Genomic DNA, 26,728 nt, shown 5'->3' with positions numbered 1-26,728 from the left:
TTTCTCCTTTATTCTCTTTAGCTGATACAAAAAGAGTTAAGGTAACAGCAACTAGCAAAGACTAAGTAAAAAACCGACAACCATGGCGTGTCCTAATGGAAATTAGCATAAATTTCCTCTTTCTATGATCATCGGTCTAAATAACTAAAGACAATCATGTAAACTCGAATATGAAACTTTGAATTTTCAAGCACCTGTATAATGAAGAAAGCGAAAAAAGGTTTATAGAGGAAAATAAATATTTTTTTCATGACTTATCGATCATGAAGTAGAAGAGGAACTTGAAAAAATCAGCGGATAGCTTTTATTAACGGCTTTTGCTCTGTCTTCCTTAAAATAATGTAGTTCAGGAGAAACAAAACACACGAAAATGCTTTCTAGAAATCTTGTGTCTTCACAAAAGACAAGCGTATGCAGTATGCTACCAATTTTTGTTCTCGTTTCATTGTTGTTTTTAACGTTTTGGGGAGGGAGTCGGGGCTGGAGTTAATTATCTAGGGCCCTATTATACAAAAAATTAGGAATTTAAGATATATCCACGGTAACAGCGACATCAGACGAGTGCAGAGTTCTGTCAACGTTTCGAGGTTTTGAAGATTTGAGAAGTGGGTACTAAAAGAAAGAAAGGGAAAAAAGGAAAAAAAGGAAGAAAAAAAGAGGGTAGACGAAAATGAAAGAAAGCGAGAAAAAAAGGTAAAGGCAAGAAAACCTGCTCATCAGTTATTTTCTTTGTTCAAGGAAAAGAAACCGAGTTCCTAACGTACTGGAAAGTGCCTGACATGTGGCTCAAACAATCACGACTCAAGGTCACGTTTATGCATAAAATATCACGCATGACTGCATCATTAACAATTACGTAACTGAAACTTGAAACTGAAAGCCACGCCGACGAACAGACTTTTACAGTTAAGAAAGATGCTGTGTTAACCTTTCATGATTATAAGCTAAAACTTCGAGTGAAGGGAATCATCTGCTTGAGAGTGAAGTAAATCCTGCATTCACGCCTAGAGATCTCATCTGAGATGGCGTCGTCAGAAAATGAGACTATCTCTTTGAATCATATCCATCCAAAACCTGCAAATCTTGGAGAACAACTCTCCATTACGGGAAGCAGAGATCTTCTGACAGCTGCCAATCGTTCTTCTAGATCCCGCCGAAGCATTATGGTCATTCTTGTTGCTACTGCAGTGGCAATTTCTGCAATCATCGCGGCAGTGTTCATTGGAAAATACGTTTCAGAATACCTTAGTGATGATAATATGAAAAGTAAGTATCAGATGTCACTCAAGTTTTGCTATTTATTCAGAAGTCAACAGTAAAAAACAACATATTTGAACAAAAGAGAGAAGTTGGTCGAAATTTCAGCACATCCATGTGTCATTGTCGATGTCCTCAGTAATAGAAAGTAATCATCTTATTTTCACATAAAGCTAAAAGCTAGCGGACAAAATTAATCAATCGATATATGGACAAGACGATAAAGTATTCAGTTTGATCATGTAAATGGTAAGCATTAAAGAAGGAAACATGTAGGAGCACTTTCGTTCGCGTTGTCCAAACCCCGCCAGATTTATTTTTCAAATTCGATATCAAAAGCTTCGTAAATTTAAAAATACCAATTCTACAAAAAAGTCATAAAGCTGGCGTTTTTGTCCTCTCATCAATGTTAGGGTAAGAGCGATAAGTTTTAAATGTGCTTTGGAAATCAAAGAGGCAAGCGATCCGTTGACAGAACATGCACGAGCACATAAGTAGCCGCGAGGCTACTTAAGAGCATTCCAGCGGTAAAATTTCAGTTTTACAGTGTTATCTGCCTGTTTGAATTACCCAGTGGTTACCCAAGCGTGCGTTCCTACAAAAGTGAAGTAGGCTCCCGAATACAACCAAAAGTTACAAAATGGCCAATAAGTAGCAGATAACCATTGTTCCAGTTGTTTTCTTAATACCTAGTTTCATCAGTTAGCTTTAGATTAGTAATAAATTAGTCCTTTTATGGAGGCTGGGAAAAAAATCTACGTCATTCCAGCCATTTTTAAAGAAGTCATGTACAGTTCAATTTTGGGATCATTTGCGATCCGGATTAACTTTTTACAAAAACTTTTTTAAAACTGTTTCTTAAATAATAAACAGCACTGCATGAAATGAGATGCTTAAAACTTGCCTCATTCTCCTACGCGTCCTATTTGACAACAGCAGGAGTTTATACAAATAGGCAAATAAGTTTGCTCAGTGAAGTGAAATGAAGCAAAAGTATGACAAAAGTGTTCTACGTGCGTGACATTTTGAAGACGGTACATATAAGAGTACGCGTTGCGTATGGTGGTCAAAGATTAAGAACTAATTCTACGAGCTGAGTTCTTGTAAGTTTTGCACACGTATTTCGGTTCTTGAATCCATGCTATTTTGATGTAGAAGGCAGAAATAGCAGCTCTAATTTCACTTTAATGGCGTAAGGTGTCACGATGACAAATGGCAAGTTAAGTCGATTAATTTACTTTTCTGATACTTTGTTTTCTTTAACTCTAGATTGCACTGAATTATAAATTCTTCGGACAACAATCAGGCCAAAACGATGTCATATTTCCTCCCTGGGTTAAAGTTAAAATGAATGCTTTCATAAAAAAATTCATCTCTTGTTTTGTTCCTCCATTAAGCTACCTTTTTCTACATTTACTTGTGTCCTCAGGCATCGACGAGTGCAGCACTGGAATCTATGTGTGTGACATAAATGCAAACTGTACTAACACTGACGACTCTTATATCTGCGCCTGCAAGGAAGGATACACCGGAGACGGGCATTCATGCCAAGGTATAATCATTGCATTTGACCTAACAAATAGCGGAATAAAGTTTCCCATAAATTAAAAAAAAACTCTTTCCATTAAAACTTAGAAATCTGATGTTTTTCTCCCTGTCTAGTAACGTTTTGGCAATTCGTTTTTGTTCACAGATGTCAATGAGTGTAGCGATGGCAACCATGTTTGCGATGTTAATTCGAATTGTAACAACACAAATGGTTCTCATATTTGTACCTGCAAAGAAGGATACGCTGGAGATGGACAGTCATGTCAAGGTGAATACGAGTAGTCCACACTGCTAAAAACAAACAGCTTTGCTCCTAAGCTATTGCCCATGAAAATTAGCCCACATTTTAGAGGCCTGTTTTGACGCACCACTATCGTATTTCTATTAAATTACCTTTTATACATCACTGACGTTGCTAGATATCGACGAATGCAGCAAAGGAAGCCATGATTGTGACATAAATGCGTACTGCACCAACACTAATGGCTCCCATAGCTGCACCTGTAAGGAAGGATACACTGGAAAAGGAGAATCATGCCGAGGTAAAATTAGATTAGACTTTGAAAAAAAGCAGAATAACTGTTCATCACAAATAATTGCCTTGTTATCCAAACAAACTGGCTGAAGATTTTTTCTCTATTCAATTACCCATTGAAAATCTTTTGTGTTCAGAGATGTTAAGGAATGCAACGATGGTGTTTGTGATGCTAATACTAACTGTACCAACACTGTTAAGAATATATGAAAGTCATATATTTGAACTGCAGATAAAGACGTAAATGAAAGTGATCCTCGCAGTAATGTGCACTACTTAGGCAGTAGTGGAAATAAGGCCTGAAAAAAAAAAGCAGGCCTGTACGGGATTTGAACACATGACCTCCGCGATACCGGTGCAGCGCTCTACCAACTGAGCTATCATGCCAATTGGGAGCCTGTCATGATGTTGGTTCTAAATAAACCCGTGAAGTGATGAATAAACGGTTAAGAATATATGAAAGTCATATATATTTAAACTGTGGATAAAGACGTGGATGAAAGTGATCCTCGCAGTAATGTGCACTACTTAGGCAGTAGTGGAAATAAGGCCTGAAAAAAATTCAGGCCTGTACGGGATTTGAACCCGAACCCATTCGGACCTCTGCGATACCGGTGCAGCGCTCTTTTTTTTCCATACGAAATTTTTCTATGTTCATGAGTTTGCAGAGTTCCTTTATGTATTATCTATTATTTTGATTTTAAGTCCTACTCCTAAGGTAATTTAAGAAGCGCCCCTCTCGACTAATCGATGACGCACCCCCCTACAAATTAGTGCCCCCCCTCTCCTCTCCCCCCCCCTCAGTTTTAGCCGAAATTTTCAGTAAGCGCCTAAGCGCCCATTGAAAATGTCTAATATTTCAATTATTAAAGTATACACAATATCGCTTGAGGAACTAGACATGTATCTTCCGGAGTCTATTCGCTCTTTTCGACTTAGAGACAGAGAAGATTATGAACCTTCAGGCTTAATATGCCTTGTTTCAAGTTCTGAGAGGTATTTTGATATTTTTTGCTTGCTTTCAGGATGTTGCATTATTTCTATCGAGAAGGGAAATTTATGTGGCTATTATCTTTCATGATCGATTTATTAACCATTGTCTGTTTGACAATTAAATGCTATAAAGGACGAATTTACTCTCCTTATGTAATGTATACTATATAATAAACCTAATACATCACATATAGTCAGTCCGTACGGTATATAAACAATCGTTGCTTTATATCAAAAATCTCACTCGTTTGCTGCGTTCACTCCCTCGACTTTCGATACTACAATCTCGTACGTAAATACCATAAAGACAGACTTTGCACGAATTATTCTATCTATATCATATGTACTACCAGATATCGATGAGTGCCTCAATAGAAGCCATGCTTGTGACGTGACTGCGAATTGTACCAACACTGACGGCTCCCACATCTGCACCTGTAAGGAAGGATACACTGGGGACGGACAGTCATGCCAAGGTATAATCATTACATAAGACTTTGCAAATAGCAAAATGAAGTTTCCCACAAATAAAAAAAAAACTCTTTCTTTGAAAACTCAGAAATTTGATGTTTGTCTCTGTCAAGTAATGTTTCGGCAATTCCTTTTTGTTCTCAGATGTCAATGAGTGTAGCGATGGCAACCATGTTTGCCATGTCAATTCGAATTGTAACAACACAGATGGTTCTCACATTTGTACTTGCAAGGAAGGATACACTGGAGACGGACAGTCATGTCAAGGTGAATAAGAGTTGCCTACACTAATTAAAACAAGCAGCTTTGCACATAAACTGTCGCCCATGGAAATTAGCCACATTTTAGAGGCCTGTTTTCACGCACCACTGTTATATTGTTATTGCGTTACCTCTTATACATCACTTATGCTTCTAGATATAGATGAATGCAGCAATGGAAGCCATAATTGTGACGTGAATACGAATTGTACCAACACTAATGGCTCCCATAGCTGCACCTGTAAGGAAGGATACACTGGAAAAGGAGAGTCATGCCAAGGTAAAATTAAATTAGACTTAGAAAAAAGTAGAATAACCTTTCATCAGAAATAATTGCCTTGTTATCCGACAAACTGGCTAAGGTTTTTTTTCTCCATTCAGTTACCCTTTGCAAATCTGTTATGTTCACAGATATTGATGAATGCAACGATAATAGTCATGTTTGTGATGCTAATGTTAACTGTACCAACACAAATGGTTCATATAATTGCATCTGTAAGAAAGGATACATTATAAATGGACAGTCTTGCCAACGTGGATTAGAAAAGCGATACTTCATGTCGAGCAAAGTAGCTTTTCATAATAAGTATTGTCTTCGTAACTGAGGTTATGATCAAGAAGCAACTTAATGATTTTCACGCCCCGACCTTGTATTTCTATTAAGTTACGGGTTTCATTATATGCATGCATTCACATTTTACCAAGATTTAAAATATAATACGCGCAGATATTTTACGAGTTGCCTGGTATTTTTCCGAGCGCGAAAGGAACAAGGACAATTAAGAGCAATGAGAAAAATTTCCTCTCGTATTATATGATAAACCATCGAATATGTGATTTATTATTAGTTCCTCACTTTTTTAAATAGTATAGATAGAAGGAAAAATCTCTTTGTACAGCCACACTTTTTTTATAACTTTTCAACCTTCAACAACAGCGCAATCAGTACAGCAGAATAATTTTACTTTCAATTTCAGATTTTTTTAAATCTTCATGTGCTTTCAGAGTTCCTCTACGTATTATCTTTTATTTTGATTTTGATGTCCTATTGCTGAGATAACTTAAGGCGGGGTTCCACCTGAAAAAGTGACATTTTTGCATCACTTGTAACAGCTATGGTTTTCATCAAAATCATAGCACACTATACATCATTAGAAAGCTATCGGCCTGAAGATTATGAAAATGTGTATTTGAATGCGGTTTTTTTTTGTAACCTGATACCAAGCCCCTTAAATAGCACATGCTGTGGCTGACCTGGACCTACTTGAGAAAGGATTTTAACATATAGTTTCACATGAAACATGTATTTTTACTATTTTTCTCAAGTAAACAGATTGCTTACTGGGATGAATGAAGGACTTTGCAAAATTTCAAAATGTGAAGCCTCAACACCCATCTAAAGTTGCACAATCACAATTAGGAAGCATTTCTTAAAATAACCTTTTTTCTAAACACTTATGACAAATTCCTTCATTCATCACAACTAACTCAGTGAGACCCAGCTAACCTGAAAATTTCAGGTCAATAGCTCAAATCCCTCTTGAGTTATCTCTTCTCAAAGGCAAAAATGCCGCATTTTGAGAAACGCAGCCTTAAACTTCAGAAATGGAATAATTTGGACGGGACTGCACAGGTACTTGATACATATTTACATACAGGTACATATTTTACCAACACAATCACAATCAATCCTTGTATAAAAAAGAGATGAATGTAGGCCTAAAGAAAATGGTGATAATGACACATTTGTATTCAATAAACATTCAAAAATCTCAACTGGCAAAGGGAGACTTGATGGAAGGGCTTACAGGACAGAACAACGTAGTTGAAATTGGGGGAACCGAGAAAAAGTCTGGTGAGTGGTAACATGAAGGGCTTCTCTCTAGAACCACAAGACAGAAAGACTAAGGTTCCCAAGCTTATGCGCGGCAAATTTTTCTCAATTAATTTTTTTAATGCTTATGATTTTACAGATATTGACGAGTGTAAAGGAAGTCACTCTTGTCACGTGAATGCTACATGCACGAACACCCTTGGATCACATGTATGTCAATGTCACGCTGGATATACTGGAAATGGACAAAACTGCACAGGTGAATTTAATCTCTTCGCTACAATATGTAGAACAGTCCTGCATGACACGTTCGACTACAGTGCTGCACCATTCAGCCGCGTTGCAAGATAATTAGACAATTTATTACTAAGAAATTCGGTCATTTTGTCCTCATTTAATATATAGTGAATAATACCCGGGTTCCCGCTGACTTGAAATTTCTCTTCGAGTGTTCAACTGGATACCTCATGAGTGAGAGCAGCAAACTAGTGAGGTATCGAGTAAGAGAATAATATATAGATTTAGCCAAGCCTAAAAGCGGTGATGTGATTAGCTATACGAACACAATAGGCCTTTACTGAGAATATAAGGCGACTTTTTGAAAAGAATGATATAATAGTTTTCACAATCCGCGAAAAAAAAGTCGTAGTCGTATATCTCACTCGTGTAACCACTAACGTTGTTTAATTTTTCTTTTCTTCCCCATTTTTTTAGATATTGATGAATGCCAAAAAAACACTCACGATTGTCACCTAAACGCTACTTGTCAAAACACAAATGGATCCTTTGTGTGCACCTGTTTATTTGGATTTAACGGAGATGGACGGAACTGCACAGGTAAAGGCCTTTAGATTGTAATTGCCTCGTTATGACCTTACTTGTTTGTTTGTGTTTGTATTTTTAATTGTTTGTTTAATTTGTACGTTCCTTCTTTGTTTTTTTGGTTTATTTTGATAAAGTAGTTACCCTTGCCTTAATATTTTTGACCAATGGTAGAAAATGAAAATCTTTAATCCCAATTGAAAGCAAGAGGATGAAATGCTCTCAATGTTCAAAATAAGGAGGTTTATACATGTATCATGCTCCAAGAATCGTGATTGAAAGCCTGTGATTTCTCAGATATTGACGAATGTGCAAGAAATCTTTCTTGTCATGTGAATGCTAACTGTACCAACACAATTGGATCACATGTATGTACATGCCACACTGGATACACTGGAGATGGACAAACTTGCTCAAGTGATTTTGATAACTTCCCTTCAATGTCCAGAAAAGCCCTTTATGACGGAAGAGAGGCAACCTCCATTGCTGCTCTTTCTATACGTACAATCCCAGCTACTCAAAGTGGGAGGTAATCTGAAACGTCTTTTTAGCTTAAATTATAAGGCTGGAAGTAATCAAACATTTATCCTAAAATTCATCCCTTATTAAAAATTGTGGATTGTTTTGTTTTGTTTTGTCCCACATCCTTTGAGACTAGATTTGCAGTATTTTGGAAAGGTATTCATTATATCTTGATTCGCCAAAACATTTTTCATCATAACATCTAACTCTGGGTTGTGACGTGGTGCACTTGATCCCAATCAGACATTGACGAGTGCTCACAGATGAACATGTGCGATAAGAACGCCTCTTGCAGTAATACCCAGGGCTCCTACAGTTGCGCCTGTAACCCTAAATACATTGGGGATGGTCTAAATTGTAAAGATTAGTCTCTTTTAATCCATGCCTATATTTTTTCGAGATGGTACTGGCTGAACTCGCTGCAAATAATGTTGAGTGAATGGCTATTCTTGTTTAGCCATGTAACAAATCACGTTAGTTTTTAGTACCTTTAGTTTGCTTGGAAACGTCCTTCGACAAAACATTGGGGATAAAGAAAGATAGATTTGATTTTTTACATCATATTTTTGGACTTGATGTGCATTGTTGTTGTCCACCAGGAGAGAAAATAATTTTTTCTTGATGATGCATAGCTGTTCTGCAAATGTAATGATATTGATGATGTCTCAATTAAACAGAATAGTCTGATTGGTTAAAATCGATGTTGACCGTAGTGACGATTTTCTCACTCTGACCTGATAAGGTAATTACTCAGCAAAAAAAAAGACATCTAACAACTTTTTTAGTCTGCCTTTCAATGTTTCCTACCAATGGCTGTTTCGAAAAATGCAATAAGAAAGGCAGGTCACCTTGCTTGTTTGAGAGAAATGACGGGCAACACTTACCTCATTTATGCCTCTACTAGCAATTTTTCCCGCGCGTCATTTCAAGGTACATTTTTCGGTAGCTGGAAGCAAGGATTTTCGAAGTAAAATTAAAAGAAAAAACTTAAAAGGTACAAAGTCTCGAGCGTGGGGAAAATTTGATGTGTAATTTGTGGAATTTATTTATATGTATTACAAATTATTATTACTCAAAACGTTCCTCACGTCGTTGTTTTTAAGGTCATAATTTTCATCATCAAGTAACGGGCTTTGTGCACGCTTTTAGCTATGTCTTTTTTTTTTACCTTCGATAATTTTTTTTTAATTTCTCCAAGTTAAAGGGGAAAATTTGTATACAAAAATTATGCAATGAAAAATAGAGGTCATCGCGCTCGTTCAAGAGCTAAAGAGCATTGTACCTGTTTGCATGGTCCATGTATTGAAAAGCAATACCATGTTCTCGGAATGCGTGCGCTTACTTGCCTGAAGTGATTTTTATGCGCAGTACAGGATGCCCAGTGCAATACTGAGGAATCACCTTTAGACTGATAGCAAGATTCAGTTTGTTTTGTTTATTTAAATAGTAATTAATGGAAGAATATTTGTCCAAATAAGGAAAACGTAGACAAATTTGAGTGTAGCCGACGAAGCTACGAGCATAGTATGAAGTCGAAATTGAAGACTTTTGCAGACAGAAGTCCAACAACACTTAATGCAATACTAAGAGTGGCTTAAACCGAAGGAAGAATATTTTGTCAATCACTGGAAATGGCTCGAGAAAAACTGCACTAACCAAAAAACTTTACAAGGCGCGATGAGCGATTTGGGCTGTTATATCGGGCAAGGTTTCGTCAATTTAAAGAAACGATAAATTTTGATAACGCTCATTTTCAATTGAATCAAACTCCTCCCCTTGAAGTTCTTTCCTTAAGGAGTCGTATAATTCAAACACTTTCGGTATTTTCTGTCAAATTTACGAGAATTCAAAGCTGAATAGTTCCATTTACAGGGTGCTGCCACTTGCTACGTATTTCAACTTCACTTTTTGCAACGCGAATTTTGGTCAGATGCACGATTTGATTGGCTATTTGGAAACACTATCGTCCAGAGCATATGTTGAGAAAATATATATCAGTCATATTATAAACAAACGACATTTACGTTCTTCCGTAACGTTATTGGAGAGTTTTGTTTATAAAAAATATAGGGCACTTTTTCCCGTGTTTATGTTTTCTCAGTAAATATGCGAGGCTAGGAAATTTCTTTAAAGTTATGCAAACCCTTGACTGCGTAACGAGTTCGCGTAACTTTCTCAAATTCTCCCAACCTCATCTCGTGTTTAGGTGAGAGTAGATAAACACGGAAAAAAGGTTCTTTATTGCTTCAGCAGTAATCGGCTCTCAACGAAGTTGTCCGTGCATATCTGCTCAGATATGCAATTTACGGGAGTGCTTATCAACAAGTTTGATGGTTTCACATTCATCAACAACCTTTTTTGTGGTCAGCAGTCGATGATTGTAGGGCTGTATGAAAAGCGATCACTGAGCGATCGCGCCACAGTCACGCATTGAAATTCGTTGAATATGGTAACTTTTAAGGGATTCTGTATTGAGGCTGTATGACAAACTCGGCTATTTTGTACTCATTCAATAAATAGACAATAATACTTGTGTGCGCTTTGATATGGAATTTCTCTTTGAATATTCAACTTATTATCTCGTGAGCGAGAGCAGCGAACGAGTAAGGTATCGAGCAAGAGAATATAAACTGTTATAATCTCTTGGTATCGAGATAAACACGAGAAGAGAAGTTCCATATCTGCAAGCGACCATCTATTATTTTGTTTATCATGTAAATGCAATAGGCCTTTACTGGGAAGAAAAGTCGACTTTTTAAAAAATGAAATTATAGGTTTCACAATCCGCAAAAAAAAGTCGTAAAGCGCGTCGGCGATAAAGCTCAAGATGAAAAAAAGCGTTGAACTATAACAGAAACAGACAATGGGCGTAGCTTTCTTTTCACAAAATTCTCAGTTAGTGACTTTTTCCTTACCAACTAAAGAAATATTTTCACGTTCACGGCCGAAATCGGCCTGTGGCAAATCTTCCAGTCGTCGATTTTCGTTCTCAGCCACGAATAATACCATTACCCAGGTCAAGGACCAGACTTTAAGTTTTTCTTTTCGTATTTTGTTTTACTTCCCCTTCTAGGAAATTTTGAGTGACATTGTCTGTTAGAAATACGAATTTTTCTCCTTTTTTTGACAGCCATAATTCGAGAAAATCTCGACATGCGACCCTGGATTGACCTGACACGGATGATTGTGATATTAAACACATAACCCTAAAACTATACGCGTGTTTAACAAGAATTTCGCGGCTCCTCTCAGGGCGGAAATCGTTTTGAACCACCGCAGTTTATATAATAGCGTTTTCTACTTAAGCTTTCTTTTAAAACAAATTTATATAAAACATCGCATTAACCGAAATTCAACTTTTTAGCCGATCCGTGCTATAATTACAGAAACCTGAGCGATGCTGACAGAAAGAGCACTTACAACACACCCATTGGCCGAGATAAATGTGACGACGAATCCTCATCCTTAATATTCGGGGAATGGTATCGTTTCGTGGGAGATGCAGGAACAAAAATGCCAACCCAGTACGTACCGGATAATAGATGTGGTGCGGTCTACTCAGGCTGGCTAAAAGGTGGTCACCCCACACTGGCAGATGGTGAGGTTTCTTCAAGGGTCTGCTTTACCAGAGGTGCAAATTGTTGCAGGAAATCAATTAATATTAAAGTGAAAGACTGCGGATCCTACTTTATTTACGAACTACAAAAGGTACCTGCTTGTGATCTGCGTTACTGTAGCACAGACTAAATGCTATAAGCAAGTTATTCTGCACAGCGAAATGATTCACAAATCGATTTATTGGCACATGTATATTATTGTATAACAGGGACTTTCAGAATTTCACATGATCCACTTTTTATGATTAGTGTTAAATAGTGAATAGTTGGAACAGAAGATTACCTTTCGACGGTGCAGTTTGATCTTCCAAGTAGGAGTACTCCTGAGAAGTTGTGACAGAAGGTTGTCAGTAATAGTGACTAACGTTTCTATAACCTCAGCGGAAATCATAATCAGAGTCGATTCAACAATTGTTGTTTATCCGAGTGTTAGAACAGACTCCCTCCCCCCCCCCCCCCCCGTGGCAAATTTAAACAACTATGGGCATTAGTGAGCTTTCCAATAATCTTAGTATCACCTATATCTATTCCAATCGAAGAGCTTCACTAAGTAAGTTTTAAGCACAACTTTGAGCATTGTATTTTGCTTATTACAAAACGCTTTGGACTCTTGATGTTTACTCAGGTCGTTAGCGGAAACTAAAGCAGCTTTTAATACCCACCCATTGTGGGAATGTAATTGTTATTCTGTTTAAAAGCCTTCCACTATGAATCACGGCAGTCCGTGATTATGAGCCAGTTGTTTATTATATTCGGTCATGCTTTCATTGGCATCATTATTTACAAGGATTTTTAAATCGTATTAAGTGTGTTGTGGATAGAGACTGTAAATAATTTCAAGAATTATTAGTCACTATGACATTCATACTCAAACTTTCTGATGACATAGCATGGAAAACTAGAACATTCTATTAGGTATGTAATTATAATGCATTTCTGCCACAACAGTTGTGTTGTAAGCTTCGAATTCCGGAATGTTTTAAAATACATCGTGAATGTATATAAGGACTCAGTCAGCTAGGAGTGGTAATTTAGTTTTTCGGAAAAGACTGACTATCAAGGAAGCTCTACAGAAAGATAGCTCAGTACTGTGATGTCCTTCAAAAATTGTGTATTTTGTGCAGATTTGGAGGCAAAGGTGAGTCTTTGGTTTCCGTAGAGAGCTAAGTTATAGTCTGTAGTGGGCTTAAGTAAGTTTATAAATGACAATTTTGTATTGCCTATATGAGTAGCTCCTGAAAAAGAATTATTACACGTTGTTTCGTAAAGTAGTTGCGGGAGTATAGTGTTCCTTATTTCGATTAAATCATACCTTAACAGGTGAATCTTGTAGGAGAACGTGTTGAGTGAAATGGGTAAAATTTCAATGATGCCTACGCTAGTAGCTCTTATACAAGCCATTCCCACAAAAAACAAAACAACACCAGAAAGAGGTCCGAAATGACGACCAGTTAAAACCTAATTAAATAATATTTTCAGGCTTATTTGAGTGTATTTGACCTGTAACAGAGAAAGTATGAGCTGTTACTCTACTGGTCATAGTTATAACAGTCACTGAGCCTGAGACAAATAGCACTTGTAAGTAATCGGAGGTTTGCATGTCTTTACTGCACTATATGAATTATCGTACTGCCTAAAGGAGCGGCTTCTGAGAAAGAATTATTACACGTTGTTTAGTAGTAAAGTAGTTGTAGTAACCATAGTTATAACTGTCACTGATGTTCCAAGGGAAAATGGTTCTCGGACGAATGATTGGATACGGAATCGTATAATCTTTATATTGTTTTATTCGGTCTATAAGAAAGATAAAAAATTGTTGAGAAACCTTATCTAATGCGAGCGGTTCATGAAATTGCACGGGAACTAACAATTCTCAATTCAATCGGTTACAAAACAAATTACTTACTTCTGTGGCGATATCCAATCAAACTTATTTCAATAACAGGTCAGCAAAACGGGTCAGCAGATCGAACAGTAATACACAACAGGTTAGCGACGTTCAACGTAAAGTCCGTAAGGTACAAAACGCTTATGACCTTTGTCTCTAATTTCGCGTTACTTAAAACGTGTCCTAACTGAATGATCAAGTTACTTAGCTATTACGTCATCGACTGTTAATCACGCGGCTAATCAAACAATCAAATGTCAATAAACGGATTAAATATCAATCAACGAAACAACTGAGCCTGACAGAAATAGCACCTCTCTGTAATGAAAGGTTTGCATGTCTTTGCTGCACTTCATCTATTATCAATTGGATAACTGCAATACAAGAAGCAAGTTATTTATTTCGTGTTTTCCGTTTTTACGGAATAATTATGGACCATATTCAGGTAGTTCTCCACATCAGTCAACAATCAAAGTGTCTGACAAGGGTAATACTTTGTAAGAGATGGAAAAATAACTGAGGTTGACTGTGAACAGTCACGCAGTTGAACACTGAGCAAACGAAAATCCAGAGGGTAACATGGTAGGGTTTGAACCCGGGACCAAAAGATTATAATTCTAGCGCGCCCTGGCCACTGGGTCACACTGCCGTAAAATTTGAGAACCTCAATAAAGAAGATTAAAAAGTTTGATGTTTTATTCCCGTTTCAAAACTACAAAGTTTCAAACCAGTTTCCAGAGGCGGAGTAAGAAAATAAATAGTTTAAACAGGTTCACACCGATTCCCAATTTTCCACAAACCAACAGGATTTATCAAAATGGATCGCTCAAACGTTAGTTTGATTCAGAATTTGATGTAGTGGCAAACACTTTGAACATGGCAGTCACGAAGTGTCACGATAGAGCTCATCTCAGCAATTGGACACGTCAATTTCGCATTGCTTCAATATTCACTGAGGTTTGATCATTCTAAAATTAGACGTCAATTTGGTTAACTATCTAATCATATTTTCAACTTGATATTTTATTTTTAAACTCAAGAAAACATAGATAGACGAGTACTTCAAGCTGATGCGAGTTAGTGCAAGTTGTAAATAACACTTTTAAATGGTCGAGAAACTTATCAGTGGATTTTGTTGTAATGCTAGATTTAGCATCAAAGGTAAACTGTGTTTATTGCAGTTTCTCGCAAAGAAAGATTCAATGTTTGTTTGTTTGGCCTTTTTTCTAGTAGAATAATTTCTATATGAGCTCAATATGAGAGCTGTTATTACGAAAAAAACTGCCCTCGTTCGAATAATAAAAAAGACGATTACGGCGTGAAAAAGAAATCTTCAAATGTCACTCTGAGTTGAATGGGGAAATGTTATTCACGATTCCCTTCTTCACATTTTTTCTTCCCATGTCCAAGAAGAAAGTTGAAAACAGATCAAGCTACTGACACAGAACATCTTTATAAACCTAAGAAATCTATCAGAATATGATTAAATCATAGGTGGGCTAATCAAAGAAAACTGATAGAGGTTGATTTTGTAAAGGTGCTTGGCGAATTCAAACTAGCTTGACGAAAATTGTACAGCTCTTAGTCAATAATATGCATTATTTTTACACGAACCATGCACGAAGTAAATTTATACATAAGTCATTTTCAAAGAAGCATAACACATAAGGCATATTAAACTGAGATAATGCATAGCAGCCGCCCGTTCTCATCGCTTCCAGCTACTCACCGCCGCTTGCTTCCTAAAGCATGAGCTAAAACATAAACTTACACGGATATAATACAACAAGCTGTATTCTAAGTATTAATTATTTTACTTGACGACTAAAATAAGAGTAAAGTACAGTGAGGCTGAGTAAGGCCGAAACACGCGCGCACGGTATGAAAAAAGTTTAGTCAAAGCAGTTGGCGTACTCTTGAAATTTACTGACCCAGCCCCTGTTGGTTTGTCTTTGATTTCCAAAGTAGGCTACCGTTGGGAAAAAATGTCATCAGTGACAATTTGCCGGCTGAATCCGATTTGACTCGAGTATAATTTCGCGAAACTGAACGGAAAAATCCCTAAGGCGAGACAACAAAAGGATCATTGTCTTAAAAAATTTAAACCATAACAATAGGCAAAGTTTGATATGAGCCCAGGGTCGCAGAATGCGCTTCGGTAAATGCGCAAATATGGGTACGTTCTCTAGATCTCGCTATCTCAGAGAAGGCTATAGTCCACGGCGGTTAGGTTCGGGGAGTACAGTTTGGCACTAGCCCTATAAGATCTGTATTACTACATTTTTCCCAGAATTTATAGTTGATGCAAAATAGTATATTACCTCATAGATAACGGGAAAATAAATCTGGAAACTAGCAGTTTGTCAGAACCGGACATGATACCAAGAAAAAAATTCATTTTGATTAGTTGCAATCGACAGCCGAATTGATACGGCGCTATTGTTTGCCACAACGAAAACTACATATATTAAAATTTTTCAGAAAAGAAGAAAGGAGCTTTGAATGGAGCATTTTGATGAAATGAAAAATAGAGCAAACATACTCTGATATTATTGCAAAACATGCCAATGGCAAAGTCTGAAACTTTTTTTCTAAATTTATTATATTTCTCAAGAGAGAAATTATTCATTATTTTGTCAACTTCTTTAAAGTTTCCGGTCGGTCAATCGAGGAAAGTTTAATTAGCACACTGCCTTACATTTTTGATATTTTATTAGATAATTAAAGAAACTCAAAATGTATTTTTGGAGAGTAAATTACGGGGAAATAAAGTTATTAACTCTCGATCGAATATACTTCCTATGTTGAGTGGTCAAGACTGCAGGAGTTGCAAATCACCACAGAGCCGCAAACAGTTCCTTTACAGTCGCAGTAAACAACCCCAGGGTGTATGTCTCACAATGAAAACGTTATTAATAGATTGGTCGGAGTAACAAAGTCCTCAAAATTTCAAGCCTTGCAGGTGCATCTTTTGGTCACGGCAATTTCAACCGAAATTTTTAGGGAAAACACAATGATTCTACTGGCTCTACACTAAGGAAAGATGTTTCTATATTCTCACCTACCCTGGTGTATACTTGGTCTACCACAGTGTGCAGCCCTAGTCTTTAGTGGGCTTTTTTAACTATAACGTATCACGAAATATTGTCTAAGAACACCTGTTTGACTAGACTTTAAACGCTGTACGCACGCAAATAATGTTTATAAACACGTCTAATGCATGGGTAGCCGCTCAAATCTTTCAACTTGTATTATTTCATAAACTGATGGTAGAAAATAAGATAAAGAATCATACAAGGAAACTAAACACGTTTTAGAAAATTATGGATGGTAGAAAGAAAACGTCTGGCTTTCCAGTCTCTTTAACATAGATTAACTATATACACACTGTAATCGATTTAATAAAATTCATCAAGCTAAGGAGTACGAAGTGCTAATTTTTCCTCTTTTTGTGTGTCCCCAACCAATTTCACTGGACTTGCCTTGAATGCTTATTTAAGTCTCTCTTTTGTTCTCTCAAATTCACGCTGCGTATCGTTTTATCAATTTAGCTTTTTGGGCAAAGAGCCCAAACAGGAAGAGGGAAGTTTATTTTAATATTAATGATCATCATGTATTGAAACCAACAGTTTCTATCGTAACCATAGCTACCAGACGGTAATAAAAGAAAACACGTTTGGCTGAACAGTTCTAGGGTTTGCCACCAAAGAACGTTGGATCTTGGAAGGTAAGAGATGACTGTACTTATTGCTTGAAAAACTTGAGTTTGACTTTCACCCCATGATAAGATTTGATATCCAGCCTTAACTCCTATTTAAACGAAAATGAAATTTACCGAGTTTCCAAATGTAGATCACAAACACTTGGCGAGAAAACAACGTCAGCTACTTGAAAGAAACAAGATCATTATCCTTAAATTTTATTTTCTTGAATAAAACATTTACTGTGTTAAATAATAGGAGGAAATGCATTGTTTATTCTGGAAAAATGCGCCTAAACTACGTTTTAAAACTCCTACAGAGTGCGTGAAGCCCGCTAAATGTTTCATCGTGCACAAATTGTTGATATGATTTTATCACACGGACGGTAAAAGTGTGCTGTTTGTCTAACTTCTGATGACGAAGCCGTCGGAAGAGGAACGAACGATTTTACAAGAATAGGAACTTTTGAAATAATTTCGCGCCATTGTTACTTGTTTATTTAACATTGCTTGGGACAAGTCAGTAAACAATTCAATTAACTATGAGTAATAAGTTTCAAGAAACTGTGTATGACGAAAAAAATGGTCATATCTGCAGCGTCATTAATTTATTTGAACTACAATGTCGACTACTCATTAAAAACTGTCAAGCTAAAAAATATTTAGCAAAAGACTTAAGGATTTGCCATATCGCAGTTTGTTTAATCTGTTTGTCCTCATTGTCAACTTGAATTTGTATTGTAGCTCTGACGCCCTTGAGGTTCGAGCAAACCGCTCGTATTGCGTGTGCTTGACGTCGCATAAACTTTAATAGATAAATTTCAACACGAATCGTCAGTATTTGCACGAAGACTTCCTCATGGCTGTAGCAAGTTTTCAAACTAAAATTAATAATTATAATAATTTATAGACTTATATAGCGCAATTATCAATATAAGAATTTTCAATTGCACATTACAGTTAAATGTTAAAAATTGAACCTTACATAGATACTAAAAACTAAAAGAATAAAAAAAAAATAATAATAATAATAATAAAATAAAGGTAATAATAAATATAAATGTTCACGAAGGAGATGTAAAAATATAAAATTAGATACAAAGAATTAAAAAGCTTTTGCAAATAAAAAAAGGCTTAATGCCTTTCTTAAACTTGTTTAAAGATTGGGAGTTTCTGATAGAGCCCGGAAGATCTTTCCACAATTTAGTGGCGGCCGCATTGAAAGATCGATCGCCGAGCGTGGTAAGTGTTTTACCCCTGCAAGGAGCAAGGAGTAAGCCGTCATTGGAACGGAAATCATATCTTCCGGTGTCTCTAACAGAAATCAGCTCACTTATGTAGGCCAGGGCAAGACCATGTATTGCTTTAAAAGTAGTTAAGATAATTTAAAAAACTATGCGATATTTTACAGGCAGCCAGTGTGGTGACCGTGGAGCAGAGATGTGATATGACAAAATCTGCTCTCCTGAAATATGAGGCGAGCAGCTACATTCTGGACTCTCTGTAATTTGTGAAGATGGCACTCAGGAACTCCAAATAGGAGGCTGTTACAATAGTCCAAGCGGCTAAATTTAAAGGCATGAATAAGTGTCTCTGTGCATTCTTTTGTTAAATATTTTCTAATTCTTCTAATGTTATAAAGATAGTAAAATGCTGCAGAATAAGTCTCGGCGATATGATCAACCATAGATAGGTTTGAGTCAAACCAGACTCCAAGGTTTTTAACAGGAGAGTGCGGAGCTATATTTACTTTGCCAACTTTAATGTGTCCAATATCAACTTTGGCGAGCTGCTGCTTCGTGCCAGTTAAAAAAAACTCAGTTTTTTCCTCGTTCAACAATAGTTTAAAAATTACGCGACAGGTTGATGAAAGTCCTTTCTTTATTAGAGAACTAACTTTAAAAACTACAAACAAGTGCAACATTTCTTAAGGCAAAAAGAAAAAAAAAATGCAGTTTTCCCTGCCCGTAAAAATTTTACTCAGCCACTACTTAGCTTCACGAAGTTACATACGTCTTAAGTTTAACCCTTTTGATTGATACAAAAATAAGAGTGTTATTTTATGTTTAGAGCTTTTTGTGTAGCTTATGCAATGGAAGGCTCGACGCTTAAGGCTAGCAATATTTCCTTGTCAAAGACATTTTCTCCTTTTTTTTCCTCCTTTGGAAGCTTGATGTTTGAGTCTTCCTTGCCCTTTTGGTTACTGAACTTTATTGATAAATAAAGGGTTTAAACAATCATCGGGATTTCTATTGCATAAAAAAGATGATAATCAGCAGCTTGTAAATGTTAATTAGCCAACTTGTTTAAGATTTTATTTTTTCTCGCTCAATAAGAATATATAATTTCTTTTGCAGTTTTTGTCGAGGTCGAGTCGTTGTCACTTCACATTTTGAACCAAAATTTCTGAATAGAGATTTTTAATGCTGGTACATTCGTTTTTCGATATGCAGTTAAATAGCACCTAACAATATAATAGGATTGATTATCAACATTTTCAGACGATTTTGGGAGCGAAGTTTGATAAGAATAAAACGTCGGCGTAATTAACTCCAAAAACTGACAAATTAAAGCGAACTTAAAACGGGAACATGACTTTTCTGTTGAATAAAATTTTTATTATTACCAAAGTTACTAAACGTAAAATATTAAAAGCAAGATAAATTTTGCAAGCTGTTTGTCTTTTTGTAGGAATGAACGAAAATTAGGCTGAATAAATAGGCTAAAAATATGCTTGATCTTTAAAATTTTGAGAGTTTTCGGATTGAAAAGTCTAACGTACAACTAAACATCTAGGTATCTGCTTTTCCTAGGATTTTTCGCCGTCAATCAGACCTTCTTAAAAAATTAATCGAAATTTTTACAATGTTGGTCTAAGGACTAATCTAGGTGTCTAATACGTATGTTAACATGTGAAGATATTCCTAAGAGACCAAATTCTCTCCATCGAGGGCGAAGCGGATAACATCCACTTGCGCCATTTGCATTAATTTCCACATGGAACTGACAGCTGCAAGCATTTTTTTAAAATTTATTTTCATAATAAGGTTTCGTTCATAACGACAGGTCGATTTGGGAAGCTTAATCCACTTCTGGGAGCTGGCGATCAACTTAAAACTTGTGCCATACGCGCGTGGTAGAAACAGAAAACCGTTACCTTGAAGAGGGCATGGAATTTGTTCATTTTTCGTGTTCTTAACCTGGGCCCGGTTGTTCAAAACCGCGATTAAACTAATCACCGATTAGGCCTAATCGGCGATTAAATTTCTTAATCGTGGGTTAGTTAATCGTTGGTTAAAAAACGGTTGTTCAAAGGGAGATTACTCGGTCGATTTACTAATCCGCGATTAAGCATAAAATGAATTATATTAATTAATTATAATTTATTTTGTGCCAGTTTACGTCATAAAATTGCCGGAATTTTATTTTTGTCAATATGGCTTCTCCAGCGAAGAAAGTGCGGAAAGCAAACTTTTCACCCGCTGAAATTTCCGTTTTAACGGAAATATTTAAAGAAAATATGGACATTCTTCAAAGTAAATTTACCAACAGTATAACAAATGCAAAAAAAAACAAGATTTGGGAAGAAATCTCGGAGGCGGTAAACGCCGTAGGTGTGACAGCAAGATCAACGCAAGAAGTACGAGACAAGTGGAAAAACCTCCAGAGTCACGCAAAAAGAGAATTCAGTTCCTTTAAAAGTGAACAGAAGAAGACAGGTGGTGGCCCTGCTCCCCCGAACCCATCAGAAGCCAGTTTAAAAATAATAAACATGTTCAGTGACACACCGTCATTTACTGGGTTACAGGGGTTTGAAACAGGTAAGTTTATAAATGGAAACATTATTGTAATACCTCTCAATGTCCATACCTTGCATAAAATGTATACTTCGCTAACAAACACAAAGCAAAGTGAAAATTAACGGACTTTAGACTTTTGTTTCTTTCTTATTTTCTTTTACATGTACTCTCATGTAAACAAAAAAACAAATGGCGCCGAAAAGTCTGCCTCGGCCCACTCTTCTCTTCTCGGCTTCAAATAAAATCTTCGGCCAGCGGCCAACTCTAATCAATTAAATATGGCTGCCTTTTAGAAAGGCAGTCAAGTGCAGTTCAAAACACTGCATTTCAACAGATTGCGGTGCTTCTTTATCTAATAAGACTGGCTGGTCCGTAGGTCCAGAAACTCTCATCCTCGAGGTGGTGTCGAGCGAGGCCTTTGCCGATGAGACCCCTAATTCTGTTGCTGAGAAGCCCGACGAGTTAATAAGCAAACACTAAGCCGTGACCAAAGTTGTCGAAGACACCGCTTCCTGTAAAAAAACTATCAAGGAGGTAAGCGAAAAGCCCCCAAAGAGGAAAATAACCCACGACATGGTGCTGGAAGAGCAGTACAAGGCTTTACTATTAAAGCAGAGTAATTTGAAGCTTAATAATTCTTCGTCTGTATATCCATCTATCGTGAAACCGATGCTCCTAAACTCTCTTTGCTTCCTTTTTCTTCGCCCATCAACACCAACACAACCATACAACAAGTCAGCCATGTTGTGATTTTTATTTTTTAATCTGCCGATTAAGGATTTAATCCACCTAGCGAGCAGGGTTAGATTTAACCCTTGGTTTGATCGAAGGTTAGGAATAATCGGGCTTTGAACAACAGAAACTAATCGGCGACTTAAATTTAATCGACGATTAGCCTATTTAATCGTGGATTAGCGCTAATCGCAGTTTTGAACAACCGGGCCCTGGACTGCAATATTGACTAACTTCACTTTTGGAAAAGGTGAGTCGCGGAGGGAGACTCTTTTTTTATCCTTCGATTCACTTATGAGTACAACGTCATTAATATATCTCTCCTATTCTCTTTTACTGATACAAAATGAGTTAAAGTTACAAGAACTAGCAAAGAATAAGTCAAAATCCGACATTCAACATCTACCCATGATTGGAACTCATTTTTGAAAAAAATTAAAGGAAATTTAACGAAAGTTTTTTAGCGTTTCTTATTCAGAAAATTTGATATTAGATGCAAAACGACTAAAAACTTCGGCAAATACGAATTACTTCATTTAAAATAGTTACATTCCCATCTCTCCTCTCTCAATAACATTTAAGCATGACACTATGTTATGTTCAATTTTCCCCGTGTGTCATTAGGCGGGAATTTGATCTTTCTGCACCGTACGGAAGCACATTTTAACCGCTCTCAATCATATCAGAAGAACAGTGCTAACATATGGTAAAAAATAGTTACATTTTTTTATTGTATATTCGTCCATAAACATAGCTTATCTATCAAAAGTTAAAATTGCGCATTGTGCAAGTTTAAGAGAAAGTTATTAGCACAGACATGTTCAATGATTAGCTTAGAGTTACTCACCTCAAAAACAGGTGGCATCTGTCGACCGTTAAATTGCCGATTATTTCGATATTTTTGGTTTGGGAAATATAGTGTTGGACATTTTTAATCTAAGTTTACTATTTCCTGGAAAAAGTCGAATATTCCAATGTATGCTGAATTTATTGATAGAAACATCTTGAACCCATGTATGAATCTGCTGCGTGATGCAAGACAACGATGTCTTGTCTCAATGGAAATTAGCATAAATTTCCTCTTTCTATGATGGTCTAAATAACCAGAAGCAATCGTGTAAAACTCAAGCAAGAAAAATCTGACAAGGACCTGTATAATGAAGAAAGAGAAAAAAGGTTTATGAAGAAAAATGAATTTTTTTCAAGACATATCGATCATGAAATAGAAATCGAACTTGAGAAAAATTTGCGGATAGGTTTAATTACTGGCTTTTTCTCTAAAAACCTTGTGTCTTCACAAAAGACAAGTGATGCTCGATGCTGCCAATTTTTGTTCTTGTTTCACTTTTTTTTACCGTTTTTGGGAGGGAGACGGCTAGAGCTATTTATCTAGGACCCTATTGTACAAAAAGTTAGGAATTTAAAATATAACAGCGGTAAGCGACATCAACAAAAACAATTAAAAACTTTACTCAAACTTGTCTTGTCCCAAGCACTTTATGTGTTAACCTCCTTTATCTCAGCTGAAATCATGAGGAAATCTCTGAGCGCGGAATTGAGACATAGAAAACTATCCTAAATTCCTATGTTCTCAAATAGGCAAAAATCCGCAAATGAAGGCAGTATTAAATTTTCTCCATTTTCCCGTATTCTCATCGGCGGGCTGGTTAAGTTACGCAGAACCTATAATTTCCCTTTTTTTTTCTTATTTTGTTACAAGACAGTACACCAAAAGTAGAGTTATAAGGAAAAAAGGATTTGATAACCGTTTCCTTATAGACTCCTGTCCTTAAGAAGACCGTAGAAAATGAAATAGAGGCAATGCATAATTCAGGGTACGAATGAAATTTATTAGATGTCTTACCACCTTGATGTACTACGAGCCTGCTTCTTAATGTTCCTACATGATTTTAAAAACCTAATGCTGTAATGTTTCCGTGATGGCTAAAAGGTTCCAAGGATTCTGTTATCGATTATAAAACGACGATGTAATGCCAGTTTCTGAGTGGCCTTGAGTTGTTTTCCTTCAACGGAAGCAGTATTGCTATGGTAGTCAGCGTTTAACTTCCCGAACTGATTGTTTCATGAATGCTTAAGTAAAAACCAGGCAAATCATAAATTTACCCTTCGTTAAATGTAAGATGCAAAGTTCAGGATGAAGACTATAACACACACGATGCTTCGCAAAGTAAATCTTGCAAGCTTCACCTCAATATTCTGTATTTCCAGCATCTGCACTTCCTTGATTGTTAATTCCATATTCTACATATTCATGTACTAACTTCGTTTCAAGGCGCCAATGAAACACATTATTGCGTGTTGATTTAACGTCGCTGGAGACAAGACAGACGACAATTCAATAAACTATGATTAATATGAAAAGGACTTGAGCAAGTTTCAAGACAGTGTGTATGACGAAAAAAAATAGTCATATTTGCAGCTCCATAAATTTATTTGAACTACAATGTCGACGACTCATTAAAAACTGTCATGTTAAAAGTATTTGGCATATCAGCGTAAATTTATATCGCATTTTGTTTAATCTGTTTGTCCTCATTGTCAACTTAAATTTGTATTGTAGCTCTGAAGCCCTTGAGGTTTTAGTAGATCGTTTGTATTGCGTTTTCTTGACGTCCGTGAAGTATGGTCATCGTGGCTTTCGCGCAAGATGGAGCTGTATAAATATTCATAGTAAATTCCAACACGAATCGTCAGTATTTGCTCGAAGACTTCCTCGAGGCTAGAGCAAGTTTTCAAACTAAAAATTACGTGACAGGTTGATGAAAGTCCTTTTTAAGTTAGAAAACTCACTTTCAAAACCACAAACAAGTGCAACATTTCTTAAAGCAAAAAGGAAAAAAAAAGGCAGTTTTCCTTGCCCGTAAAAATTTACTCAGCCCCAACAGATGTTAGTGTTATGTTCCTTTGCCACGCGCTCTGAGTAAGGAAACAAGACCAGATTTCCTGATTTCCTAATTCATGTACCTTTCGGTTACGTCGTCGAGTCTTCGGGGAATAAAGTACACTGGTACTTTCTTTTTCCTTTAAGTCGACGATCGGTAAGGCATTTTAAATGTTTTGAAACATTATATTAAACTGCAAATGAGAAGATCCTCGATGAAGTCTTTTTTTTTTCTAAGGAAGGACGATAAAAGTAAAGGAGAATGGCTTTCTTAAATATATTTACACCGATAGAGGATGCGTCTGTTATTGACTCATCGTGCAAAAGACGGCTATCAGTTCCCAAGGAATAAAAAGATTTTTCATCAGTCTAAGGACACTTATTGGCTGGAGATTTTCGGCTGCTAGAGAGCTTTCTAATTTAAGTTAATTAACAACTCCTTCAAACGATTTTCATCAAGGTTTGATGAAAATAACATCACTTTCGTCTTTTCAAATCCAAAAACAGACAAAGTACAGAATATTTGAAACAGGATCATGACTTTTCTGTTAATTTTATGTTTATTATTGCCAAAGTTGTTTAAAAAAATAATTATAAGTCAAACATTCGAGCGCGATAAATTTTGCGAGGTGTTTATCTTATGGTAGGAATGAATGAAAAATGCACGGGATGCATTTTTTGATATTTCAAATTTTGAAAGTATTTGGATTAAAAGTCCAATAAAACTTCAACGTTTAGGCATCTGTTATCCTAAGAATATGGAGTGAGCATAGCGGAAAACAACCATTTGCGCTAATGCCCACATAGAACTGACAGCTGCTGAACGCTTTGTTTCATGTATTTTCCATCGTTCGATTCATTTGAGTGCAATGTTATTTCATATATCACTTTCATTCTCTTCGCTGATACAGAAAGGATAAAAGTGACAAAATAATGTATTTAATATATTTCCATAAGACGCTTTCTTCATAAAAATAGGCCATAGGTCGGTTTGGGCTCCTAGGGCCACTGCTGGGAGCTGGTGATCGACCTAAAACTTGCGGCATACGTGGGGATAGAAATAGAAGACCGTAATCTTGAAGCCAACATGGAATTTTTCGCATTTTTCATATTCGTAGCTTGTGATGACTTGCTTGATGTTTGGCAAAGGTGATTGTAAAACTGCCAATCATTTTCCATCGTTCGATTCATTTATGAGTGCAATCTTATTTCATATATCACTTTCATTCTCTTCGCTGATACGTATACAGAAAGAGAAAAAGTTACAAAATAAACGGAGTAAAGAAAAGAGCCACGTTCAACAGGAAAAAATAGTTTTTGCCGAACCCCACTTATATTCACAAAGACTGAGACACATAACAAGTGGCATCTGTAGACAATTAAAAGGAAAATATAACTTGACTACTCTCCGTCAGAGATGTATAATGTTTGACTTCTTTCGTTTTAAATTTACTTATCTTTCGGGAAAAAACAATGGCACGTGTCAATGTGCTTAAGCATAAATTTCCTCTTTCCATGATAACCGGTCTTAATAGCCATAGTTGATTATCAAATGCAATTTTTTTATAACTTCTGCACCATGACTTATATAAGAAACTTGAAAAAAGATTGGCGGGTCGCTTTTCTTTACGGGTTTTGTCCTATCTCCCCCAAAATAATATCGCTCCGGAGAATTCATAAGAATGCCCTGCTCGACTTAACGATATGCACCATAAGTATAAAGAGATGAAATGAAGAAGCCAGAATATGTGCCAGTCTATTTTCATTTCTATTTTAAGTTTTTGTTGGTAAGTAGATTTTGGCAACTCGATCTGTTTCAATTTTCCATCACATTGCAACTTTACATA

General features: G+C 36.4%; 2 protein-coding genes and 1 long non-coding RNA gene across 3 annotated transcripts; all 3 read left to right on the top strand.

The window, feature by feature from the left end:
* Positions 1-903: 903 nt before the first annotated feature.
* Positions 904-11,989, top strand: LOC136280743 (fibrillin-2-like). Its single transcript, XM_066166422.1, has 10 exons — positions 904-1,266; positions 2,687-2,809; positions 2,951-3,073; positions 3,225-3,347; positions 4,687-4,809; positions 4,949-5,071; positions 5,222-5,344; positions 7,038-7,157; positions 7,613-7,735; positions 11,607-11,989. Exons 1-10 carry the CDS (start codon positions 1,023-1,025, stop codon positions 11,987-11,989), a joined length of 1,608 nt encoding a protein of 535 aa, XP_066022519.1. The 5' UTR covers positions 904-1,022.
* A 5,441-nt stretch (positions 11,990-17,430) lies between these two features.
* On the top strand, positions 17,431-20,854 carry LOC136280890 (uncharacterized). Its single transcript, XR_010717459.1, has 3 exons — positions 17,431-17,474; positions 18,859-19,024; positions 20,514-20,854. It is a non-coding gene; the product is annotated as an uncharacterized lncRNA (long non-coding RNA).
* A 29-nt stretch (positions 20,855-20,883) lies between these two features.
* LOC136280742 (nuclear apoptosis-inducing factor 1-like) lies at positions 20,884-21,727 on the top strand. The gene is made up of 2 exons (XM_066166421.1): positions 20,884-21,268; positions 21,582-21,727. The coding sequence occupies exons 1-2, from the start codon at positions 20,884-20,886 to the stop codon at positions 21,725-21,727; spliced, it is 531 nt and encodes a 176-aa protein (XP_066022518.1).
* Positions 21,728-26,728: the final 5,001 nt, after the last annotated feature.

The sequence above is a fragment of the Pocillopora verrucosa genome, chromosome 5 (assembly GCF_036669915.1).
Source record: "Pocillopora verrucosa isolate sample1 chromosome 5, ASM3666991v2, whole genome shotgun sequence".
NCBI lineage: Eukaryota > Metazoa > Cnidaria > Anthozoa > Scleractinia > Pocilloporidae > Pocillopora > Pocillopora verrucosa.
This window is presented reverse-complemented; position numbering and strand designations above follow the sequence as displayed.